This window comes from Chionomys nivalis, chromosome 11 (assembly GCF_950005125.1).
Source record: "Chionomys nivalis chromosome 11, mChiNiv1.1, whole genome shotgun sequence".
NCBI classification, from domain to species: Eukaryota; Metazoa; Chordata; class Mammalia; order Rodentia; family Cricetidae; genus Chionomys; species Chionomys nivalis.
Window position 1 is genome coordinate 59,737,131 of NC_080096.1, and position 25,488 is coordinate 59,762,618.

General features: G+C 39.4%; 1 protein-coding gene across 1 annotated transcript in view; it reads right to left on the bottom strand.

The window, feature by feature from the left end:
• Window positions 1-25,488, bottom strand: part of Sh3gl2 (SH3 domain containing GRB2 like 2, endophilin A1) — a 171,179-nt gene that overhangs the window by 25,226 nt on the left and 120,465 nt on the right. Inside the window, exons 2-3 of the mRNA XM_057785222.1 lie at window positions 14,982-15,050; window positions 6,276-6,348 (exon numbers count right to left, since the gene is read on the bottom strand). Of these exons, the coding sequence (XP_057641205.1) occupies window positions 6,276-6,348; window positions 14,982-15,050 (142 nt within the window). The remainder of the gene's footprint in view (window positions 1-6,275; window positions 6,349-14,981; window positions 15,051-25,488) is intronic.

Sequence of the window (25,488 nt, forward strand, 5' to 3'; positions counted from 1 at the left end):
TCCTGTGTTTCCCAATGTCTTCTTTTCTGTTAAGGAGACTAGTACTGGGTTCAGGGCTCACGCTTAAATTTAGAGTTCATTCATCTGAAAATCTCTCCAAAAATAATATGTCCAAGTAAGCTCATATTATAAAGCCTAGGTAGATGTGAATTTGTGAAAAGATAATGGTCATCTCAACATACCTACCTGCAACATTCTATAATTTAACTGAAATTAGGAAAAATAATTAGTGATGGGTCTTTACTAAAAATCTGCACACCGGCCACACCTACTCCAACAAGGCCACACCTTCTAATAGTGCCAATCCCTTTGGAAGCCATTTCCTTCCAAACCACTACAGAGCATATGATGTGTGTTCTTGGTGAGTGTATTAGTGCAGGCACAGGGGTTCTACAGCATGTCAGTGGAGGGCCAAGGACAACCTCAGGTAGGTGTCAATTCATCTTCTTCATCTTGTCTGAGATTTGAGACAGGATTTCTCTCATTTGGTTCTTCATATACCAGTCAAAGTGGCCCTCAAGCTTCTGGGGATTTTGCTGCCTCTGTTCCCCAACTCCTGATAAGGACATGCTGCAATTCTAGGGGTATGATACCGAATCTTGACTTCTGTGTGTTCAGAAGACATGGTGCTGTCAAAATCAGGCTATCAGGCTTGCATGAAGATTACTCAATCACTGAGCCATGTATTTTTAATACATTTTAAACTATGAATTGATTGTATTTTATTTTTATATTAGGAAAATTGCTGTGAAAAGAAAAAATATTATACATACCACTGAAATTCATAAGATTATTAGAACAGACCTTAAAGCATGTATTTCATGAGATTGAAAGTAAAAGAATACATGAATATCTAGATACACATACCCTGTCGAAGTTAAATCAAAATAAACTAAATAATTTCAACACATCTAGTAGTATAACATACAAGAGAGAAGAAGGAAAGAAAAAAATGTCCAACTGAGAAAGATCTAGGCCTAGATGGGTAATGGTGAGCCGGATCTTCAAAGGAAAACTACTACAATGTCTCTCAAATTATTCCATAAAACAGCAAAAGAAGTAACACTATCTATCTATCTTTAGTTATTATTTTACAAAGCCAGTATAAAATCATTATTATTCTGATACTTCAACATATAAACACACATATATACACATGGGGGTGTAATATTTGAAAACTAAATAACTGAATTTAAGAACACACAATAATATAATTTGCTGTAATCATTTCAGCATATAAAAATCAGTAAAGTAATAAATTGTATAAATGGATCTAAGGATATAAATCACTTGATCATCATAAAGATGTAGAAAAGGCCTTTCACAAGATCTAATATTCCTTTAAGATAAAGTTATAAAGAAACTGGTAACATAGGGGACATATCTGTATACAATAAGGCAATGTATGACAAAACTATAGCCAAAATTATATTACATAGGGAAAAACTCAAAACATTTCTACTACAGTCAGGAACAAGGCAAGGCTGTCTGTTCACTCTGTCTACACTCACTCAGTATAGTACTGGGAGCCTTAGCAAGAGCAATAAGACAAGAGAAGCAATTTGAAAGAAAACATACAGGGAAAGGGAAAAGAAAAATATCCTTATTTGTAGATGATGTAAGTCAATACATCATACCATAAAGATGCCTCTAGAAAACTCTTAGAATTGATCAACATTTATAGCATACTGGCAAGATACAAGATTAACATCCAAAAATCAGTAACCTTTCCATATATCAATATCCAACACGCTGAGGAAGAAATAGGGGAAACCATCTGATTGATAAATGCCATATAGAATGATCCTAACCAAAGAAGTGAAAGGCCTCTGAAACATTAAAATACTGGAAAGAAATTAAAGGAGACACTTGAATATGCAAATATATCCCATACTCATATTGGAAGAATCAACATTATAAAAATGGCTATCTTACCAAACACAATCTATATATTCAACATAATCCCCGTCAAAATTCTAATGCCATTACTCACAGAAATAGAAAAAAAACATTAAAATTCATCTGGAAGCACAGATATCCAAAGTAATCCTTTGCAGAGTGGGGGAACAGTAAGGTTAGCGGTTTCACTATGCCTCATATCAAGTTATAGTTCAGAACCATGGATGGAAAACAGTGGGGTATTGGTGCAAAAGACATCAGTAGATTACAACAGAACATTCAGCTATGAACCCAAGCAATAATAGCTATTGATATTTTTACAAAGCCACTAAAAATACTCATTGGAGAAAAGGTGGCCTCTTCAAGAGATGGTGCTGGGAACCTGGGTATCTCCATACAGAAAAATTATCTAGGTCTTATCTTTCACCTCTTCAAAAATCAACCCCAAGCAGAAGGAAGACCTTAAGGTAATATCGAAATGCTTGAAATAGCTAGAGGTAAAAATAGGGAAAACATCATCGTATTGGAATAAACAAAGTCTCGGAATAGGACCTAAATGCTAAGGAAATAAGGCCAATAGCTGATAAATAGAACCTCATGAAGTTAGGAAACAGCTATGAAGAGACAGCCTACAGGACAGAACATGATCTTTGACCGCTATACATTTAATAGAGAATTAATACTCGGATTACAAACAACAACAACAACAAAAACCCATACAACAAGAAAACAAACACTCCAGTTGAAAACACAGCTATGGAACTGAATTGAGAGACCTCAGAAAAAGTTACAAATGGCAAATAAATATTTTAAAAAGTGTTCAAGATCTACATTAAAATTGCTAATCATCAGAGGAATGTAAACTAAAACTCCTTTGAGAGTCCATCTCACTCCAATCAGAACAGTCGCTCTCATGACAAAACAAATGACAATGCATGCTGTCCAGAGCATTGGAGAATGCAATGGGAACCCTTACTCATTCACAGTAGAAGTATAAACTAGTGCAAACACTATGGGAATCAGGGCAGGGATTCCACAGATGTCCTTGTCATCAAGTTCACTGTTGCTCCATTTACAATAGTGAGGAAACAGATGATCTACATGGAAAGATCATTTTCTTGAGGATACCACACGCTCAGAAAAAAGGACATAGAGAAACAGAGCTGAACTGAGCTGGAAGATTCCTTCCTGCTAGCTAGTCCTCCTATCACCAGCAGGTTCTTTTCCTGCTGCTATAGGAAAACTATCAGCTGTCTTACTCAGCTGTGGATCCTGCAATAACCAAGCAAGACGTGTCTCTTAGTGCAACTGTGGCATGTCTCTTATGGAGGCACTCACCCCTTCCTGATTTTGAGGCTCACTTCCAGGAAGAAAATGCATGCCTACCTCCAATTTAATTTTAAAAAGCCCAGAATGGAGAGGATACAGGCCTCAGGGGTAGCCTAAAGCAGTTACTTTGCTAAATGTCTATGTTGTTCCTCAAATATGTTTCTAACTATTTCATTTTTGCCTACAGATTAGTGCTACTTCCAGCTTTGGTCAGGGAAGCTACTTCTGTAGTAGATAGATAGCAGCTACTGCAGATTGCTGTGGGCTAATATTCTTGTATTCTGTAAAGATTTGTTACTCTTATTGGTTTAATAAAACATTGATTGGCCAATGGCCAAGCAGGAAGTATAGGCAGGGCAACCATACTGGGAGAATTCTAAGAAAAGGAAAGGCTCGATCTGCAGTCGCCACCCAGACACAGAGGAAGCAAGATGAGAATGCCTCATTGATAAAAGGTACCAAGTCACATGACAAAACATAAAAAAGAATTATGGGTTATCTTAAATTGTAAGAGCTACTTAATATTAAGCCTGAGCTAACAGGTCAAATAGTTTATAATTAATATAAACCTCTGTGTTTTTCTTTGGGACTGAACAATGGTGGAACTAGGTGGGACAGAAACTTCCATGCTATCAAACTCACAACTGGTAAAGTTTGAGAGACTAACATACTGAGTGTTCAACACAAAATGAGACATCTACTCATAGTCTCTCAACACTTAGGGAACAGTGTAGTAGAAAAAGTAGAAAGAATATAAGAACTGAAGGAAGAGAGGGGCGTTGTGGGATACAGTGTTTAGGGCATGATGTGGCTCTATCACTCAACCCACAGAGGTGTGATTCTCTAAACAAGATTAAGCCTCTCCATATTCCATTATGGATGGGGAGGAACTAATGCATCAGGCTCGACCTCCCCTCAATGATTCAGAGGCAGTTAATAGCTTCTGGGAGAGAGAGGGACTCATCTTCTATGGTGTAGGCCATTCATAAATTGCCTGTGCTGCTGCAGAGAAGCCACACCCAGGTTGGTAAGCAACCCTAATGACACTCACAGGATCACACAAACAAAGACATGGAAGTAGGAGAGGGATTGGTTGGAAAGTAGAAAAATATCTGTGTGAGGAGGGAAAAACAAGAGAGAAACTAACTGAATATGATCAAAACATAATATATACATATATGGGACTGTCAAAAATAAAGTTAGATATGAGTTAGATATGTTTTAAGATGAGACTGTATGTGATTGATACTGTACTGAAGCTGCAATAGACCTTGACAAATACCATCTTTCTCCTTGCATTTCTGACACCATGTCCCACAATAGTTACCAATGTAATTCACACATGAAGATGAAGGAAACATGGGGTTCTTTAAGAATTTTTACAAAGATAATAGGTGCATTTCTTGCTTTTATAAAACCATCACTATGATAAAGCAAGGTGAGGTGAGCAGCTCTCTTTTCAAGACTTGACATAGTACCATTGTTTGAATAAATGTGTGTGTGTCTATGAGATCTTTGTACCTCTGTGGAATATAAACACTAGAAGGTAGGCAGCGACATGAAACTTGGCTTCTTGGTATTCATGACATTGCTTACAGATCAGCTTGAAAACTTATCTAGTCTATGATCAGTTAAAGTCATTTCTGAACCTTTCATATTTTCTTCTATGTTTCCCCCGTTACATAGTCTAATATGGCTTAAGGGAAAATAGAGAGAATTTCATTTCTACATCACTGATTCATGTTGGAGATAGTAACTGAGCTACCATAGTAAGATCGAAAGAAGACTGCAGTCAGCAGCCACAAATTAGGAGGGAGCCTGCAGCCTCCGCACCTCAGTACTTCTCTGCTTCTTCTTCACACTCTCTTGTTTCCCTTCACCACTTAGACCCTGCATCTGAGCCCAATGAGACTGAAATCATTGCCTGGATCTTAAGGACACCCAGGGACCTAAAATCTTAAGTGAAATTACCAAAGAAACAAGACTCAAGGGCCACTAGCTTTCCAAATCCCCATATTTCCCCAAGCAGTGCATTTAGCCTTGCTTCAAGTTGTAGCTGGGGTCAGGAAGTAAAGGCCGTACAATGTAAGAAGGCCTATGATGGAGGCTAGTGTGCCCTGCTCTACCTAGTACCACAGAGATAGCAGCAGCCATACCTGGTTCTGTCTTCTAGGGACTCCCATTATCTCTACTACAATTCCTGTCCCAGATCTTTAGGCAGAGGCCACTCATTTGTTTCCCGGCTGCCCAGCCCCAAAATAGTCACCCAGAAACTGTATTAATTAAAACACTGCTTGGCCTATTAGCTTAGGCTTCTTTATAACTAACTCTTACATCTTAAATTAACCCATTTCTATTATTTTGTATTTTACCATGAGGCTCATGGTTTACCAGTATCAGTGTGCAGGCATCTTTCTCCTCTGGCACCTACATGGTATCTCTCTGATTCTGCCTACTTTCTCAAAGCATTCAGTTTAGTTTTCCAACCTAACTCTATTCTACCCTGCTGTAGGCCCAAGCAGCTTCTTTATTCATTAATCAATAAAAGCAACACATATACAGAAGGACTTCCCACATCACAGATCTAGTGCAAGAGGTTAGCAGGAATTAATGCTGTAAAGATTCCTAACCAATCTCCACAATGCTGGTCTATGATGTGCCAGAAGAAGAGAAGGGACAGCCCTCTATGCCGTATAAGCATAAACCATTTGTACTTCACAAAAATATTGGCTTACTCTTTTCCTTATCGTTTGAAAGTCATCGCAACCAATTCCAAAACTGTCTCATGTTCTTTCTTACCATTTCTTGAAAAACTAAAAATCAGCTGAAAATAAATCGTAGCTGCCCTGACATGATGTCGCCCAAGCTGCATACATTCACTGTTAAGGACACCACAGTTGGATAAAATACCACATACTTTGCAGGCATTTTATCGTGAGCTTTAAAATGGACCCTCCCTCACAGGAAGGGGAAGCCTACCAAATCCGACCTGTCAATCAGTAAGAGGCTAACCTGAGGGAACTCCAACTGCGCAAGAAAACACTTACCTGGATTGGGCTGAAGGTATTCAATTGTTTTAGTCATTATTTCCATCACAGCCCTGCTGGTGACATCCACTTTCTGAAATGAAAATATAAATATGATAAATGGTACACATTTGCTTTAGAGCCTAAAGTTTTCTGAAGCCTACAAGCAAGCAGTGAGGAGTCCTGCAGGAGCAGGTGCGGCACTATGATGAGCAGCTGGAGGGAAAGGTGACTTCGTGTCGGGCGCTGTCTGTTGAAAAGCAGAGCTACCCAAGAGGAAAACCAGTAATTTCCAAAAATTTGCTTCAAAACATACTTCATTACCTTTCAGCAAAATTAATACAGTTTTTCAGAAACATTTTGCCTACAAACTTTTAGTAGATGCCATAAATGGGCCACACTTGGCAACAGGTTTCTCTTCCATAAAGAACAATGCTGGGACATACAGGTTGCTCAATGGATAGAGCTTATCAGCCAGCCTGGAGATCTGATGGAATCCACACAAACATAGGAGAGAAGTAACTCCATAAAGCTGTCTTCTGACCTCCACAATCATACTGTGACATATACACTCCCACATGATTTTTTATATATATATAAATATATATATCATGATGGGGCATAATAAACAAAATTAGAACAACAACAATAATAATTTTAAAAGAATACATTTTCAATTCTGCTTATACTGCCTATGTACATTCTGACAGAATCCTCAGAATATAAATGTCCTCAGTAAACACACCTAGTTGGTCCTGAATATTTGGTTAATTATAAATACCAAATTCTGACACTAAAAATCCTGTCTCAGAACATGGTGAATGGTCAGCATTTCCTCCAGAATCCACCCCTGCGCTCTCCACACAGTCAGGTTAGGGGAACATCGTTAGAGCCACTTTCTCTTTTCCATGAAGGCATTGGCTCATATCACAGAAGACTAACAGGAATAAACCAATTTCCCTGCCATTGATAATATTTTTGTTTTGTCACTTTCTATAGGACTGTAAAGATTCCTAACCAATTTCCACAACTCATTGTATTTAGTGAAACCTGCTTTGTATTGAGTAAACTTCTTTTTATTTATTAGATTTCGGTTTTTTTGAGACAAGGTTTCTCTGTGTAACATCTCTGGCTATCCTGGAACTACCTCTTGTAGACCAGGCTGGCCTAGAACTCACAGAGATCCACTTACCTTTCTCCCGAGTGTTGGGATTAAATGAGTTGTGCCACCACCAACCTGCTATACTGTATCTATTATCTTGTTTGATTTTTCAATACTTAATATCTTCTTACCCCATCAAAGTCATACTACAGCATGCAGCTGTGATTATGAGGATAAGCAAAGCCACATTATTTTCCTCGTGGCCCTGTAATGGGAATGATATAAAATAACTTTTACAGTCATTCTCTCTTGGAAGCATTAGTGTGCTGGTGAGCCTGTACCACTGTCCTTTTGACTGGCTCAAAATTTTAAGATACTTGAGGCCTGAATGCTTGGTGCTAATGGAGTGGAGAGGAAACCTACCAAAGGAGGACCTGGCAGCTTTATTAAAATGCCAGGCAGCCTCATAGACTCAAGGCATGGAATGTTGATGCCAGCGGAAAGAGCTCAAGGTTGTATACAGGGTAAACATGCAGAAAGTGCAGAGAACATGAGAGGTCAGACAGGATCTCCTCTTGACTACAAAACAGACTGGGACTGAGGAACTAGATGCCAAATGCATCTGGTGTCCTCTGGGGCCATGCCAGGAAGAAATGGGCTCCAAGGATCAAGATTTCTAAGAAAGGAAGCATCAGAAGATTTGAGACTTGAACCACCCAATGTCCATTTGATACTGTAGTGTCATCTTCTGCTAGGAGTTGACATGTTTCTAACTTTCCCTAGATCCTTCTCAATAATCAAAAGATCTAAGCACTGTTATATGAAGGAGAAAACAGATACAGAGAGATTCAGAAGCTTGCTCCAGACTGCTCTGTTTTCCCTGAAAATGAAAGGTCCCCACAAGAAGATATGAAGTTATATTTCTCCCCAATTCCAGAAGATACCACACCAGAGCTTAAAGGCACTTTTTAAGTAACAAAGAACTGCCACTCTGGTTAATTCTGATAGTCCTCAATACTTAAGGGACTCTCATATATAGTAAATATCTGGACCTGACCCTGCAGAATTGACACTACCATACTGACTTGCTAGGCCCTTTATCCCCAGCTCTTCTGCCTTCTCAATAGAGGCTGCAGCAACAATGCCTACTGTACATTGTCCATAGGGTTAGCAAGAAAGATATGGGAAGTCATCCACAGGGATCAAGCCAATAGTCCCAGATCTCCAGAGACCTTAGAAACAAAAATATTAAGAGTCTTTTGTTTGATCCCCAGAGTAGAATTCAACATTAAAATGGAATGGAGACAAAAATAAATCTGTGTTCCCAATGGTCTGACCAAAGTCTCCTAAGAAGTTGACAAGACATATTTTTCTGGACTCTGTGCTCCCTAATTCAGATGCCTCCAACACTTCTCTTATCAATATCAGACAAGCTCCATCGAACTTTTTGAAAGGAGTATAATATAATCTTCACTTAAATTCACTTTTTTTAACTTTCTAAACTATATTATAAAAATTGCCATGAAAGTATCACACACCAAAATTAACTGGACCCACAGTCTCTACAACTCAATGAACTTCCGTACAGTTAGAACAGGCATTTGGAACAGAAGCTGTGTAGGTTCACATGAAACTTTACACTTTCAGTACAGAATATATTTTAGGCACTTATCACTTTTGAAAAGAATTTCTTCCAATGTGGTTATTTCTGTGGTTTCTTTTCAGGACATAGGCACAACACGGAATAGTCTTTAGCAAATTTTTTCACTGGCCTTTTACTTTTTATTGAATCCTCCTGTAATATCATCCAATAGAGATAATGGACACAAGAGTAAGAGATCAGTAGTACAGTAGCCCAATCCCTGACCTTTAAAATGTACAACTCAAAGATTAAGAGAGGGACAATGAACTTCCCAAGCTCACATAACTAGCAACGTGGTTATGAAAGCAAAGTCCTCCCCGATGGCCATCTATGGAGTTTCTAGAAAGAGAGCTGGAACAGAATTGCCTAATGACTGTTCACTAGTCCAAAGAGATCTTCCAGGAGAAGGATGACTGATTCCTACCTTCTGTTCTTTACCCTCGAGATTCTGGCTAAACTGATTGCATCAGACAATGACAAATAAAGACCACAAGTAGCAACAAACCTTGTTAGGTTCCTGCTGGGAAAGCCATTCATATACCTAAATGGGCACCATCCAGCCTATATATATTCTCTTTATATTATATCTGGTAGCATAGGCAAACAGATTTATCATTTATTAAAACTAGCAAGAGCTTAACCCCATGTAAGAACAGCACAATTTAATTTTGAGCTCATGATATATACCGGTTTGCTTTTACATTGTCAAAATCTCCTAATCTGAAAATGACTTATGGTATATATTTTTTTGAGACAGGGTTTCTCTGCAGCTTTGGAACATGACCCGGAACTAGTTCTTGTAGACCAGGCTGGTCTCAAATTCACAGAGATCCACCTGCTTCTGCCTCTTGAGTGCTGGGATTAAAGGCATGTGCCACCACCGCCCGGCATCTGGTGTATTCTTAATTAAAATATCTTTTATTTTTGAGCTCTCCTTAGCTTCCATTTTTAGTCAATCTTGCCTGGGGTTGGAAAATTACAGTATATTTCTTTGAATATGAAGCATCTCCTCCCAATGTCTATGAATTGAACTTAGTTCCTAGCAAGTGGAGCCACACAGTACTAGGTGACTGAGTCATGAGGGCTCTGCTATGACTGGTGAATTAATTCTCTGATGGGCTTACTGAGAGCTGGTGAAAACTGTGGAAGGCGGGGCCTGCTCTGGCAAATGGAATAGCTCAAGTTATGCCAATGATAGCTGTATTTGTTCCCGCCTCTCCATTTCTCATCTCTGCATCCCAGCCATCATGCATTCAATGGCCACCTTAAGCCTCATGCTGTTGTTGCCATGGTGTTCTACATCATATTCATCCCAAAGCAATGAGCCAGCTAACCTTAGAATGGAACTTCAGAACAACTGTGAATTAAAATTATTAACCTGTTGCTCTTGAGTATTTCTTACAGCAATGGATTTTGTTGTTGCTGTTTTGTTTGTTTTGGAGTTTTTTGTTTCTAACACAGGGGCTACTGGAGAAGGTAGTTAAAAGGAAATGAATTGTGAATGTATACAACATAGGTTCATATTTTGGTACTGTAAACCCAAGTGTAAAATATGGTTTTGTTTTAAAGGAAGCATCATAGACACATATGCGTCACAGACTCTTGTCTGTTTACTCTTTACTTCCATCATTTTTTAAAAAGAATTTTACTATAGCTATCTCTGGGGGTTCCGTTTGCTTGCTTGCTTTTCATTTTTTTTTTTTTAATTTTACGTGTATTGGTGTGAGGGTGTCAGATCCCTGGAACTGGAGTCACAGCTGTGGGTTGCCATGTGGGTGCTGGGAATTGAGCCCAGGTCCTCTGTAAGAACAGTCAGTGCTCTTCATCACTGAGCCATCTCTCCAACTCCCTGTTTCCATCTTCTTAATACCAAGGTTCTAGCAACTCTCAATACATTAGATTCCTTCCCATTAACCAGTCTTGAAATATATAGCTATGAGTCCAGCAAGACAAACAAGCTAAGAAATGGCTCTCTTGGGACAGGCAGATAGATCACTGTGGTATAGTATTTTTTGACAACCTGAGTTTGGATCCCCATAACCATCCAGATACACTAACACAAGCTTCTGGATCCCAATGTGTCCTGCTGGCAGATGGAAGTTAAAACAAGGGCCTTAAGTTCACAGACCAGCTAGGTTGACACCCAGCTGTGACTGGGAGACAGAAGATGTGGAAGTTGAGGCCAGACACTGGAGGTCATCCCTTGAACCTCCCATGTACGCTATGGTGTTGGAATGCCTGCTCCTATACTCCACTCACAGAGGAAACAGCATTTTCAGATTAAATAAGGAGTTGGCAAACTATGGCCAATGATCAAAACTATGCCAGGCAGGATGAGATTCAAAGACATCCTTTGTCCTCTCTCTAGTGTCTTTCATGGAGATCCTCCCAGGACACCAAGCACTATGTCCTATTGGTATCTATTTATATTCCCTTTTTCCCCCCACCCAAATTGAAAGTTCCTTCAGTGATAGGGGGTCTCATGAACCTCTGTGTTTCCAATTCCCAGCACAATGTCTGGCACATGGAGGTATTTACATATTTTTCAAGTGAATTAATGAAGACAACTACATACCTCCTCCCATTCAGTATAACTATAGTGACTAATGGAAATTTGAGAAGGAACTGAAAGTTCCTCAGATTCCAGAATCTTCTATTAACAGCATCAATAACAAAAATCTGCAGCTTTATAAAGAAGAAACTTCCCAAAGTTCTGGATCACAGAAAGAAATTTAGCCTCTATTGAATGAAACTGATGAGCAATGAAAACATTTACAGTTATAATGAAAGCAACTCCATGCAAGGTACTTAAGAGAAAGCACAATGATTAAGGGCAAGGCTCTGTTGGAGACAGCCAGAGGCCTCAAGCATCAGCTAGGGAAGGGTAGGCTGAAGACTGAGCCAGGCAGGGGCAGCACTGCATCTCTGGAGCACAGCAGATCAGGCTGAGATCAGAGAGAACTTTTAGGAATGGCTACCTCTCTCCTAGGAGTGCTGCTTACTAAAGACCTCTAATTTATTTCATATTGTTGACTAATTGCCCCTCTGAGAGTACAACTAAATAAAGCTTTCTCCACCTCGAATTTTGTTGAACAGAAACCCAACTGCGAAAGGTTAGATGGTGATTCTTTGGTAGGATATTTGCTGAAATACAAATAGCTGAATTCATAGAGAAAACATAAATGCAGGAGCACAGGTAGGCTCTTCAGTTAGAAGTCTACTTTATTATTATAGGAGTATCTAGAATTGAAAAAAACTCGCCAGAGTCTTTTGATGAAATAGGAAACATAAATTCTACATACACTTTGTCTTCAGACTCTGAGGAAGTCTGTGGATATTTGCCTAACGTGAAATGCTTGGCAAGCTAGTCTCACTTTAATTAGTCTGTAAGACTGGCATGGATTTCACAGAGAGTGAAATAAGTCTCCAAAGATCTAATTAGCTGCTCAGTGATTAAACCCCACTCTCCACATTTCCTTTGCTTTTTAGTTTCGTTTAAGACACAAAGAGCTGGCTTGTCTTAGCATTACAGTCAGATACCTAGTTTATCAGCTTTAATCAGGGCAGATGTGCAAGACAGGACTAACGCTTTTGCTTTTTTATCCTTTTGTTTTTGTGTTTTTTGAGACAGGGTTTCTCTGTAGCTTTGGAGCCTGTCCTGGAACTAGCTCTTGTAAACCAGGCTGGCCTCAAACTAACAGAGATCCACCTGCCTCTGCCTTCTGTGTGCTGGGATTAAAGGTGTGCGCCTCCACCGTCCGGCCCTCAGGACTAACTCTTGACACCTGTACGTTTCAAATTCCTAACCCCATGTGCAAGCCTCTACAGTGCCGTGGTATTTAGCCATGCTGCATGCCGTCAGTGCTCTCAAGAGCGATGAAGGGAGAGAGAGTCTAAGGAGGAAAAGCAAGTACCCAGAGGCTGGAGCAAATTAGCAGATTCGTGGGCTCCTCAGGAAGAAGCATGCAGTCATCCTGAGAATGTGTGTCTCTCTAGAGACATGGACATTGACAACGGATGGGTAGGCTACCATTTCTACCACCGTTAAAGATGGTGTTAAGAGCTTTGGTTGGAGATAAAGAGAAGATGGAAAATAAGGACAGACCGACTTCAGTTGGGGAGAGTGGCTGCCAAATACTGGGTATGAGAGGTTAAATTTTCAGGCTTTTGGGCAAGACTGATATAGGATATCAGCAATGGGCAGCTACTAGCAAGGCCAGGGTAAGGAACTGAGGCAGAATGGCTGGTCAGTGAAACTGTCCAGCTGTACTTCCCAAGACCTGGGCATTTTGGCCTCATCTTCTCAGGAACTCCATGTTCTCTCCTGATTGCTTCCGTGTTCCTTCCTTTACTTGAAACATACCAGGTTCTCAAATACCTGTTGTGTCTCCATGGTTCCAGCAGAAGGTCATCTGAGTCTCCAGCCCCGAGCTTAGTTAGCCGTATCACTGTGTCATTCCGTATCTCCTCTGTCCTCCCTTCTACACTGTGAATGCCACACATTCGGGAATCTTATCTATATCCTGTGTCACAGATGCTGGAACCAAGTAATTTTTAGTTTATCCATGAACACATCAGGAAGAAAACTGAAGAGATAGGAAGCAGCCACGAACATTGTCTTTCACTCATCAGAAATGTATCAAAGCAACCCACTGGAAAGGAGAAAGTCTAATAAAGAGATTAGGCCCATAAAAATCTTCTGAAAAGACAAACCAGCATATAAAGAAAAATATTCTGTTATAATAGTGTGCAGAGGCAAAATATTAATAACGGTTAAGTGTACTTTCTGTGTATCCTGGGCTTAGGACATCCTCTTTAAAACGGGGACTGTTTCTTCCAGAACCTCTCACAGTATTGTTTCCTCATTTCAACAAGCGCTCATCCTCTTAACTCTAAACAGCTCTGGCTATGAACAACCTCAAAATGAAAGAGAGAATACATCTAATATCACAAGAGAAAGAGTCTTAATTCACCAACTCCAGCCTCATTTGCTGAGAACCTATAATGTTTTAGAGAGAATGCTAAATGATTTACTTGTAATAAATATAATTGTATATAACTAATGCTAAATGATTTACCTGTAATAAATATAATTGTATATAATAAATATAACTTGTAATAAATATAATTTACTTGTAATAAGTAATAATTATTCTTTTTTTTTTTGGATTTTTGAGACAGGGTTTCTCTGTAGCTTTTTTGGTTCCTGTCCTGGAATTAGCTCTTGTTTTTTTTTTTTTTTCTTTTTGGTTTTTTCGAGACAGGGTTTCTCTGTAGCTTTGGAGCCTGTCCTGGAACTCCCTTTGTAGACCAAGCTGGCCTCGAACTCACAGAGATCCGCCTGCCTCTGCCTCCCGAGTGCTAGGATTAAAGGCGTGCGCCACCACCGCCCAGCTTAATAATTATTCTTAAGTGAACATTAGTATTCTCATTTACTGACATATGAAAATAGGAACTCCAAGAAAAAAACTGGACTTTTACAATAGTGGTGGAGCAGAGTTTAGGCCAGGTCAACTGGACTCCAAACAGCTCTCTCCTTACTATCCTGAGCTGCCTCTTGTAGGGACCATTCACATAGGAAAGTCCAGTGAAGTCAGAGACTCAAAATCCTTCCAAGGTTTGAGACTTTGTTCTCCATTTTCTTTCCTTTGCTTTCCACCTTCACCCAAACTCAAGCACAGTCTACACACAGCACCCTGAGTAGGAAACTGATGACAAACGCTCCCAGGAAAAATGCACCACACCCTTCTTCCTCACGGTGATTCTTGTCTCTGGATGGACACAGAGAAGACAGGATGCTTTCCAGTTTCTATTTCAAAACATGCAATGAAAGGAGTGGGACTTTTGTTGTTGTTGCTTTTGTTTTGCTTTGTTTTGTTTTAAGAAACAGAACACTTGGAGTCTCTAGTACAGAATAGCTTCACATTTCCTTCTTACGGGGAACAACTTGATGCCAAGGGAAGGCTAAGAAGCAAAGACTCACCCGCTCCATCTCCTTGAAGTCATCATCCAGCTTGGTGCCTTCAGCTCCCCCAACCTTCTCACTCACTTTCTGCAGAAGGTAACAACAAAAGGGAATCATTAGAAACAGTTTCTTTCCTTTACAAAAGGTGTTAAAAGTTTCAGGCACTCTTAGAGACAGCACCTAACTGAACCTTGGAGCCATTCTCTGACTGTGCTAGGCAGTTCCCTTTCAAAGCAGCGTAGCATTAGCTTAGGGTGGTAAAACATCACCCTACAGGTCATGTATTTGATGGGTACAGGAGCAGGAATTTCAACTCCAGTGCTCTTTCTATCATATAAATCACTTTACAACTATCTAATTGCTAACATTTTCCTTTGTAAATCCTAAGGAACAGCAGCACCTCAAAATAATCATTTGCCTCTGATAATGGATCTAAAATGCTCCTAGGTAGAAAATTGCTACTTGTTCAACCTGCTCCTCATGGGCTATTGAACAGATAATCACAAGCTTCCATTTAACTATTAAGAAGAAATAAGCCCAGATAATTCCAGATAAAAGGACTTGCTTTCTCCTCTTCCTGTTTATATCTTCACAATCGTGATGAGCTATATCAAACTATGTTGAGGGATTTCCTTGCTACACAATCACTTTCATTACTGTACATCTTATAATTATCAATTAACATATGCAAATTATCATAGTTCACATACAAAATTCACGTTAAGAAAAATGTATATACTAGTCTTTTCTGAAATAATGGTTCAGATTAAGGATAATAAATGTATGATGAGATAACAGAAAAAAATGATTTTATCATCAAAGACAGGATTATCAACTTTTTAAAAATACCCTAACTGTAAAGGTGGATAAATGTTTTTCCCCAAGACATCACTGTAGTATACAAAGTCCACCCTCACAGATAATGAAGTATGATGTCTAACTTCCTTCACGAGTTGCTTGGCTGAGAGGAGCCCATGTGGTTTGCCTACAGCAAACTTCAGAGCAATGTGGATTTTCTCAGTGAGCTTGGTTCACGTTTCCTAAAGCAGCTTCTGGAGACCTAGCTCCAACTCCTGGACCTAAAAGTCCTAGCAGTCTCTTGCTGGTCCCTGTTGTGTGTTTCTTACCTTTTCTTTCTCTCTGTTCTTCTCTAGGTTCTGCCAAGAGGAAAACATTCTGAAGAGACCACCTTTACTGCACATAAGATGCTGCTATTTACTGCATCAGCAGTCACAGACAGAATACAGCGTGGGATAAAATATTCCCAGATGAGGTACAGGGAGGTGTCATGAAAATTATGAGGTATAATAAGAAACTACATCTGAACCTACAATTTATGTGACAGACTCTACTCTCTAATAAAGTGCACACCTGCTTCTAGCACTCTGGTTTCTTACAGCAGTTTATTGAACTTTCGTTCCATATTCTGAGAAGCCAAAATTTCCTTAATATGATCATAGATAGATAAAGATCAATGATTTAAATGGAAAGATTAATAAAAATATCAATAAATTTGTGTTACTGTCACACTTCTTAAGTGACAGTAATCTAGTTCATATTTCAGCCCTTCTGTCTTATGCTCAAAATACATAGTTGATCACTACTTTTGGGCAAGCAAACTCTAATCTACTTGAAGACATAAACAATAAAGAAGTATTTGTTGGACAACTATAAGGTGCCATCTCTATTCAATACAACTGTCTCTGCTGGGCGGTGGTGGCGCACGCCTTTAATCCCAGCACTCGGGAGGCAGAGGCAGGCGGATCTCTGGGAGTTCGAGGCCAGCCTGGTCTACAAGAGCTAGTTCCAGGACTGGAACCAAAAAACTACGGAGAAACCCTGTCTCAAAAATCCAAAAAAAAAAAAAAAAAAAAAAAAAAAACCTGTCTCCTATGTTAGAAAAACCTCACTGTGCCCAAAGTCTCATGCTGTCAGGGAATTATTATAATTGGACCCCTCATGTGACCTGTAACTGAGGTCACAGGTCCTCATTTATTTGCAAAATAGATACCAAAAACACGTATCTAAGAAATACCTCTATGTGTATTAAAATGAGAGAATTCTCATTTAACAATCCAGTTTTGACCAACTCTTCAAAAATACAAGGTATTCATGCAAACCATAAGAATTCATATTACACTTGAAAAAACATATTGTGAAACTAAGATCTGGCTTTATTTCCCTTCTTTCTGTATCCAACAATTGCCAAGCACCACAGTAGCTGACTCTAGATATCAAACGGGAAACTAAGGTCACGCTAGTGACTGGTAACTCATATTGACTCCAGCCCACTAGTCTACTGGCTTCAGATATTTTATTTACAAAGCATGCCCAAAAGTGGGTGGAGAAGGAAAAAGGATACAGCTAGACTAGGGTCAGAAAAAAAATTACATCTTCTACCAATGCTGACATTTAGGCTTCTTTGAAATGGTTTGCCACACAAAGTGAATGAAGCTAGCACGTTCATATTGATGTTGTATTAATTGGCTGGTTTGATACACAGCTTTCTTATTGAGTTACATTCCTGAGAGGGAAGCACTACTCAAAATAACTTCCATATTCTCTTTGATATTTTCCAGGTCACAAAGGATCTAAACATATGATGGCACAGAGGTAAATACTGAGCTACTTAAATAACAATTAACTCATTTCATTGGAATATGGCAAATAACTCCTTTTTAATCAATGATACCAAAGAATAATAATCTCATTAATAAGAACCAAGGTAAGGAAATAGATCTTTTGAGCTGACATGGCCAATGATGAAGGTTTTTGGCTTCATCACAAGCTAACTATTTATTTTGTGCTTTAATTTTTCACAGAAGTGGATCCTAAAATGAAAATATAACAATAGTATATATTTAGTATTGTGATATTATTTTAATATTCTGTCATTTGAAAACTTGCTCACTCATTTAAATAAGCTAAGAAAAACTACTGATTCAAACAGAATAGTACAAGACTGTAGACAGAAGTTTCTGTCCCACCTGGTCCTACAGCTGTTCAGTCCAAAAGAAACACACAGAGGCTTATATTAATTATAAACTGTTTGGCCTATTAGCTCAGGCTTATAATTAACTAGCTCTTACAACTTAAATTAATCCATAATTCTTGTCTATCTTTAACCATGTGGCTTGGTAACTTTTGTCAGTAAGGTATTCTCATCTTGCTTCTTCTGTGTCTAGAATACAACTGTGTCTCTGCCTTTTCAATTCCCCAAATTCTAGTCTTGTTGCCCTGCCTATACTTCTTGCCTGGCTACTGGCCAATCAGCACTTTATTAAACCAATACGAGTGACAAATATTTACAGTGGACAAGACACTGTAAAACCCACAGCACAAGACTGTCAACATTCCTATTTGTAACAGTTACAAACCTAAAAAACAATGAACTACAAGTCTCCAATGTCATCTAAAGAACCTATAGCATCAAGGGCTCGAGATGGTCAAGAACCTATAGCATCAAGGGCTCGAGATGGTCAAGAACCTATAGCATCAAGGGCTCGAGATGGTCAAGAACCTATAGCATCAAGGGCTCGAGATGGTCAAGAACCTATAGCATCAAGGGCTCGAGATGGTCAAGAACCTATAGCATCAAGGGCTCGAGATGGTCAAGAACCTATAGCATCAAGGGCTCGAGATGGTCAAGAACCTATAGCATCAAGGGCTCGAGATGGTCAAGAACCTATAGCATCAAGGGCTCGAGATGGCCAATGGTACTCCTTTGGCATAGCAGGAAGTTTGTATTTCTAATTGTCTCTGTCACTATACCCCCACTGATACTGTCTTCCAACCAATCAATAATTTTTAAATTAAAACACTTCAAACCAATTATCATCCTTCCCTCACATACTCTTGATTAGAATCCCTAAGAAAAACTCAATAAAGATTTGCCAAAGTGAGCTGCAATGTGAAATCTGCAGTGAACATGAGAGAGACAAATAAGACTGATCATTCTTGGCTGTCTTTCAGGAAGCACAGCCTTTCAAGAACAACAACAGTCAGGTCTAATTTACATCTAATTCTTAATTCCGACTCTGCACAGTCTCGGGGTGTTGTCTATCTGCTAAGTAAGCATAATGTGAAGGTTAATCAGCCACAAGAGACATCTTCAGTAAATAATCGCTGTCCCTAGTCCAAAGGATGCTGACCTGCTTTGCAGCAATGACTCATCAGCCCTCCAGCCACCTGTCATCTCCAGGCTCCATCCTCTTGATGCAGCTTTGATCTTGGCCAGCACTATATTTTATTTACCAAACATGTAAGATCCAGCTATCTATTGCCATAAAAATGCACGTTGCTCTGTAGACTCTATAACTCTTATTTAGGTCCTAACTTCTCTGTTTACTTCTATTTTTGTTCAGCTTTATCCCCCAATATTATAGGATATTTGATCACACTGTGAACCCTGATATTGTGTTATTTACTGGGAAAAACCTGTTTCTAGTGGTGGTATGATTCAACCCTAGCATACATCTTTAATCCAAGAACTTTCTGCTTAAATATTGTAAACAGGATTAAATAAATTCAACCATAGGTTAAGAGGTAGAACAAGCAACCAGTTGACAAGAAGTAGCCATATAGAGTAGAAGAATGGATAGACACACACACACAGGAAGTAGAAGGGAGGGATGTTCAGTTTGAGGATGATTTAGATATTTGAGATGGTGTAGGAGAAAGCTCGCCTTCTGGAATGTTGGCGGAAGAGGAAGGTCAGCTGGTGTTTTCTCTCCCTTTCTGAGCTATCAGGTTTTCACTCCAGCATCTGGCTCCTGAGTTTTTATTGGTAAAATTGAACAATTGAGATTTAGTAAAAAAAATAAATAAATAATAATAATAATAATAATAACATTCCACTGTCTATCGTACAAAGACAAGTTTCTTTGCCATATACCAAACATGCTGTGTTTACTTCTTCTACTGTATAATTGTACCTATTTCCTTTTCTGCTCTTCAAATCCTAAATATTATTTAAAATGTCCACTCATGCACCTAACTTCTCACCATCAGTAACTGCTAAATCTAGCAGCAAGTTGTCAGGCTTTTGGGGGACTGTTCATGAGACTCATCAGCCATCAGAGTACGTGGAACTGTTTCATTAGCAAACCTGCACAGGACTTCTGCCCAGTTGAACTATAAGATGGAAAATGGAGAACTCATACTGCATGTGTTTTACTTAAAAACTCTGACTCCTCAGTAAGGAACATAATGATCAGAGAAAGATTGCCCTGATAAGAAATACTAATGAAAGACATGCAAGTCAACATTGGCTCTGAACCTCTATGAATTAGAGATACCTTCTAAATATATTTTGTCTCTATATGGAATAGATTTTAAAAACCAGAAACTTCGAACAACTAATACGTATGCTATTTTCACGGGATATAGGTTGTATTTATCTTATATCTTAATTAAAATACAATTGCATCACTTTTTACTTTTCTTTCCTTCTCCAGCCACTTGAGACAATGATTTTTTTCAAACTATCCAGGAGACATAAACTTCAGAACTTACAAGGTGACCTCTCAGTGGTATAAATGGCAAATGCCAAACATTTTTGCCTCAATTAAACCAGACTGCATGAGGAAGAGAATGCTTCCACGCTTTAAAAACTGTTCCTAAAATAATGAATCTTCCTTAGGCAGGCTTCATACGAGAGAGAGAGAGAGAGAGAGAGAGAGAGAGAGAGAGAGAGAGAGAGAGAGAGAGAGAGAGAGAGAGTGAGTAAGTGGAACGTTTAGCTTTATTTACATTCTGATAAAAATTAAGGTTCAAGCTCTTCACAAAGAAACTGTCGGAGCCACCCCATAGCATGCTGTGATACTCATTCAACAAACAGTGATGGAGGTGGGTCTTGTATTTATCTGTTGCTTTCATTGGTTAATTAATAAAAAAACTGCCTAGGCCCATTTGATAGGCCAACCCTTAGGTGGGTGGAGTAAACAGAACAAAATGCTAGAAAAAAAAAGCCGAGTCAGTGAGTCGCCATGATTCTCCCACTCCAGACAGACACAGGTTAAGATCTTTCCTGGTAAGCCAGCTTATGGTACTACACAAAATATTAAAAATGGGTTAGATCAATATGTATGAGCTAGCCAATAAGAGACTAAAACTAATGGGCCAGGCAGTAATTAAAAAAATACAGTTTCTGTATAATTATTTCGGGGCATAAGCTAGCCATGCGGACGGCTGGGTGCCGGGGACACAGCCCCGCCGCTCTTATTACAACAAAACAGAAACTCTGACTATAGCAGCTGACAGTTTGACAGAAAGGTTAACCCTACAGTGGCACTTTCCAGACATCGGGCTTCGATGTGCAGATGTGGACTGTTCCAGATGGTACCACTCCCATGGGCGGAAGGTTGGGTAGATTCCTTTTATGGAATATCAGTCTCACACCAGTTTTTCTCGGTTGTTCAGTTGGAATGCTTAAATGCCATGATGCTTCAAAGACTAGGTTTCAAAGAATATAATGTTGATCTTTGCCATCCAGACATTTAAATTTCTGAAATTTCTAAGTAAAAGTATTTTTTATGTATCTTCTAGGTTAAACAAATTATGACAAATTCTAAGTATTAATCAGAACACTGGAACTATTTCATAAAAAAGAGTTTTGTTTGCTAAAAAAAATTGAACAGGATAAAGATAGGCTAAAAGATATTCTTTGAATACCTACAGATAAAACCCTTGGAAGAAGCTTGGGTGTGATTACCTGCTTGGTCTTTCTCCAGGGCCCACCTTATCTTCTTCCTTGTCAAACACCAGGCATGAGTTTGTGTCAATGGTTCTCAACCTTTCTAATGCTGCAACCCTTTAAAACAGTTCTTGTTGTATTGACCTCCCAATCATAAAATTATTCTCATTTTGACTTTATATCTGTGATTTTGTGACTGTTAAGAACAGTAATTTAAATATATGTGTCTTCCAACAGTAGGTGAACTCTTGTTAAAAGGCCTCTGATCCAAAGGGGTCGTGACCCCCAGATTGAGAACTGCTGAGTATAAAGCACTCTTTCTGCTGTGGTTCATTGGGGTTAAAAATAATAACCTTCTAGTCTGTACCTCCCCAAAGCAGGATTTCCCTTAGGTGACAGAGCTAATTACTTCCAGATACCGTTCTCAGGAAGCTGGTGAACTTAGCTCTTGTGCTTTGTACAGAGTGAGCCCCTCACTAGGGAAGTAACTTTATATGTATTACTACTGTCGTCTCATTAGCAAGTAACCTTATATTTTGTCTCACAGAAAACAAAGTATCATACGAGAATATTTTAAGAAGCACTTTTTCAGTCCCCTGCCCCCCAATAACGTAGTTCTTGAGGGAATAAAGGGCAATTCAAGAGGCATTGCCATGTGCTGTCTACTCTGTCAGCAGAAGAATTTTTTTCTGTTGTCTACCACATGTACATCACAGGTCTACCAGAAAACAGTCTCATAAGACTTACGACAAAATTATGTACTGCAGGGCTTATATCTTCGACTCTGCTGAAAGCTGTGTCACAAGCTCACTTGAGTAAAGAAACAGAATCACAAAGAGAAAAGGCATAGTGTTAATAACAAAGTTTAGGATCTGTTAAACAAATGACCTAGACACCCATAACAGTGAAGCTGGAGAATCTCTGAAACCAGATCCATGCAAGTTCTTGTGGACCAAACAAAAGCCTTCTTTTTATGGGCAATGAGAGAGTATATTAGTTTCGTTATTCCTCAAAATAAAATATCATACTCTAAATGATGTAAGCAATAGAAATGTATCTCCCCAGTTCTGAAGGCTAGAAGACTGAGATTAAGGTAGGAGCATACTGACACTCTTTGAGGGCTGCCCTTCTGACTTGTGGGCAGGTGCCTTCCCACTGCATCCTCACGTGGCATGGGCTCTACCCTCAATATCTCATCTAACCCTAATTCCAAGCTAAAGACCTCACCTTCAAGCAAGATCACATTGAGTTGGAACACTTGCATTTAATGTAAGCCCTCAGTCTACAGGAGTAACATGATTGAAATTAGATGCTGAAAATATTGCTCTAGATATTTTTAATGCAAAGCCACTGGGCCACTGAGAGTCCTGTATCACCGAGGGATTCTGCATCAGGAAGAGTCCACTGCTGCTCTGAGAACTACACAGGGCATTTTGCTTTGATTTTTGAGACCACAGTCGTGACTGTCACAAGGCTGGCATGCAGAAAAGAACATACGGCTTCTCCCTGGAAGCAGTCCTACATGCCTCAAGCCCCAAGATTGCTAATAAAAACATCCTGTTCTCCCAGTAAGCTTAGTGAACACATTCTTTAAAAATATTCTGCTGCTTTTTCATTTTCCCTGTTATTTTTGCTTTGTCAGTTCTGGTCCCTCTCATAGCAAGCACATAAAGTCCTTCGTGGCATTAAGTTTTCCAGGACCTGAAGGAAATTTCCTAATAAATTATTTTGAAGTTTCCTTCAACTTGTGTTTCTTTTGAATATATAGCCAATCCACTATTAATAATATTTTTAAAACTCAGATAGCATATTCAACCTGTCATCAAATGCAAGAACATTTTTTTATTACAGTATAAGGTTTTAGATGTCCTTCCACTGCTGGGAGAGACAGCGCCACTCGAGGTGAAGTGACGCCAGAGGGAGGCCTCCTTAGATGTGACTGCTGTGCACATCTTCTTTACTAGTTAAGTCCAGAAAGGTTCCTTCCTTCTTACAACAAACTGATTGTAGTTGAGATCCAATGAGCATGCTCATGACAAAGTGGATTTTCTGCATCGCCAGTATCAGGTTTCCAAAAGAGAATGAAGAGGCAAGGATAGTTCCTCGCAGAAATCCAGCACATTTATTTCAAGCTCAAAAATGACTAAAACCATCAATTGTCAGCCACACTTGCTGCAGATGTTTCTGAGTTAAAGAATAGAATGTGACTAGGTCTTCATCCTCGCTGTCCTACAGGGTGGCAGTGGTGGGTCCGTTCCTTATCTTGTTATGAAGGTCTCCAAAGCAGAGCCTGAGATCCGGATCAGCTTAGTGGGTGCTGATCCTAACAGGCTCAGGGAGGAGTGGGGAGAGAGGAGTAGGAGCAGGGCAAAGTCATGGGGGGCGGGGGGCGTGTTCTTGGGCACCGAGATTCCATCCTACAAGGCTCCAGTGGGAGCCAAGCAGAGAACTGCACATTACAGCCCCTTGGACGAAACAAGAACGATGCAACCTTCTGCCTGATCTATGGTCCCTTTAGTTGAAGGTCACCTTGAGGTTTTCGAATGCCTGAGAATTCAGGATGAACCCATGAAGTGCCTAAGAGGACTTGGCACACAGAGGTAGCAAGCAGGTGGAATGCTAGAACTACCAGTGAGACCTAAGAACATGGTGTATATACTGACAAGCCAGCCATCTGCACATCAAGGACCCTGAGTTTTCAAGTAAACAGGAAACTAAGACAAATGTTAGGACTAAAGGTCAGGTATATCCCATGTGATATGTTCTGAACTTGTTTTCTTGACAATGGTTTAACAATGCAATCATTTTGTTGTAACTTCAAAAACAGCCATGAATTAGACATAGTACACACCTTATAGACGCTGATCCCCGTACCATCTACAGCACACATTAGTTACTGTTTGTTAACTAACCCAAATGGTTCCATACAGTCTATATCTTCAGTAGTCTATGCACACCAAACATGTTAATTTACACAGAGGCCAATAATTCATTTTATCCACTACATAATAAAATGTGCTTCTCTATCTCATCAGGGCATATGGGGTTGCTTTTATACTTTTCATGATTATAAAATCTCAGCACTAAACATCCCTCTGTGTTCATGTTCCATGTTAATGAGTTTTCTCTAGACTATTTGACGTGACATAAAGTTCCTGTCATAGGTATGTGCCTATATGATGACCAATTTCAGTTGTCGACTCGGCAAGATATAGAATCAGATGTAAGGGAATCTCGACGGACTGTCTAAATTAAGTGAGTCTGTGGAATTGCCTATAAGTGATTCTCCTCTTACATCATTAATTAATGAACCAGTTAATTAACTAATCTGTCTATTTACATATTAGTTTGGGAGGGTGTGTACCACAGTGACTAACATGGAGATCAGATCTCCACTAACAGTGGAGATCAGAGGACAGCCTTGTACTTGCCTTCATCCACCATGTGAGTACAGGACAAACTGCCTTTGACCTGCTCGACCATCCTGCCAGCCCAGTGATTTCCTTTACTGGGTCAACCGAGGTGGGAAGACCCACCCGCACTGTTTCATGGCTACGCCTTGGATTAATGGGGAAGAAGAGAAAGAGAGAAGCATGAGTAGTTACTGTTGGGCTGGAGTATGTATAGCTGCTTGTTGGCACAGTTGTCCCATGCTCTTGCCACTGTGACCCTCCCAGTGATGGCTTTGACCTGGAACTGTGAGCCAGATAAACGGTTTCTCCACTAAGTTGTTTTGTCATAGCATTTTTATCACAGCAAACAAACAAACAAACAAAAAAATAAGACAACATATAATCTTCAACTGGCCCAGTTCTAGCATTTATAGTGACA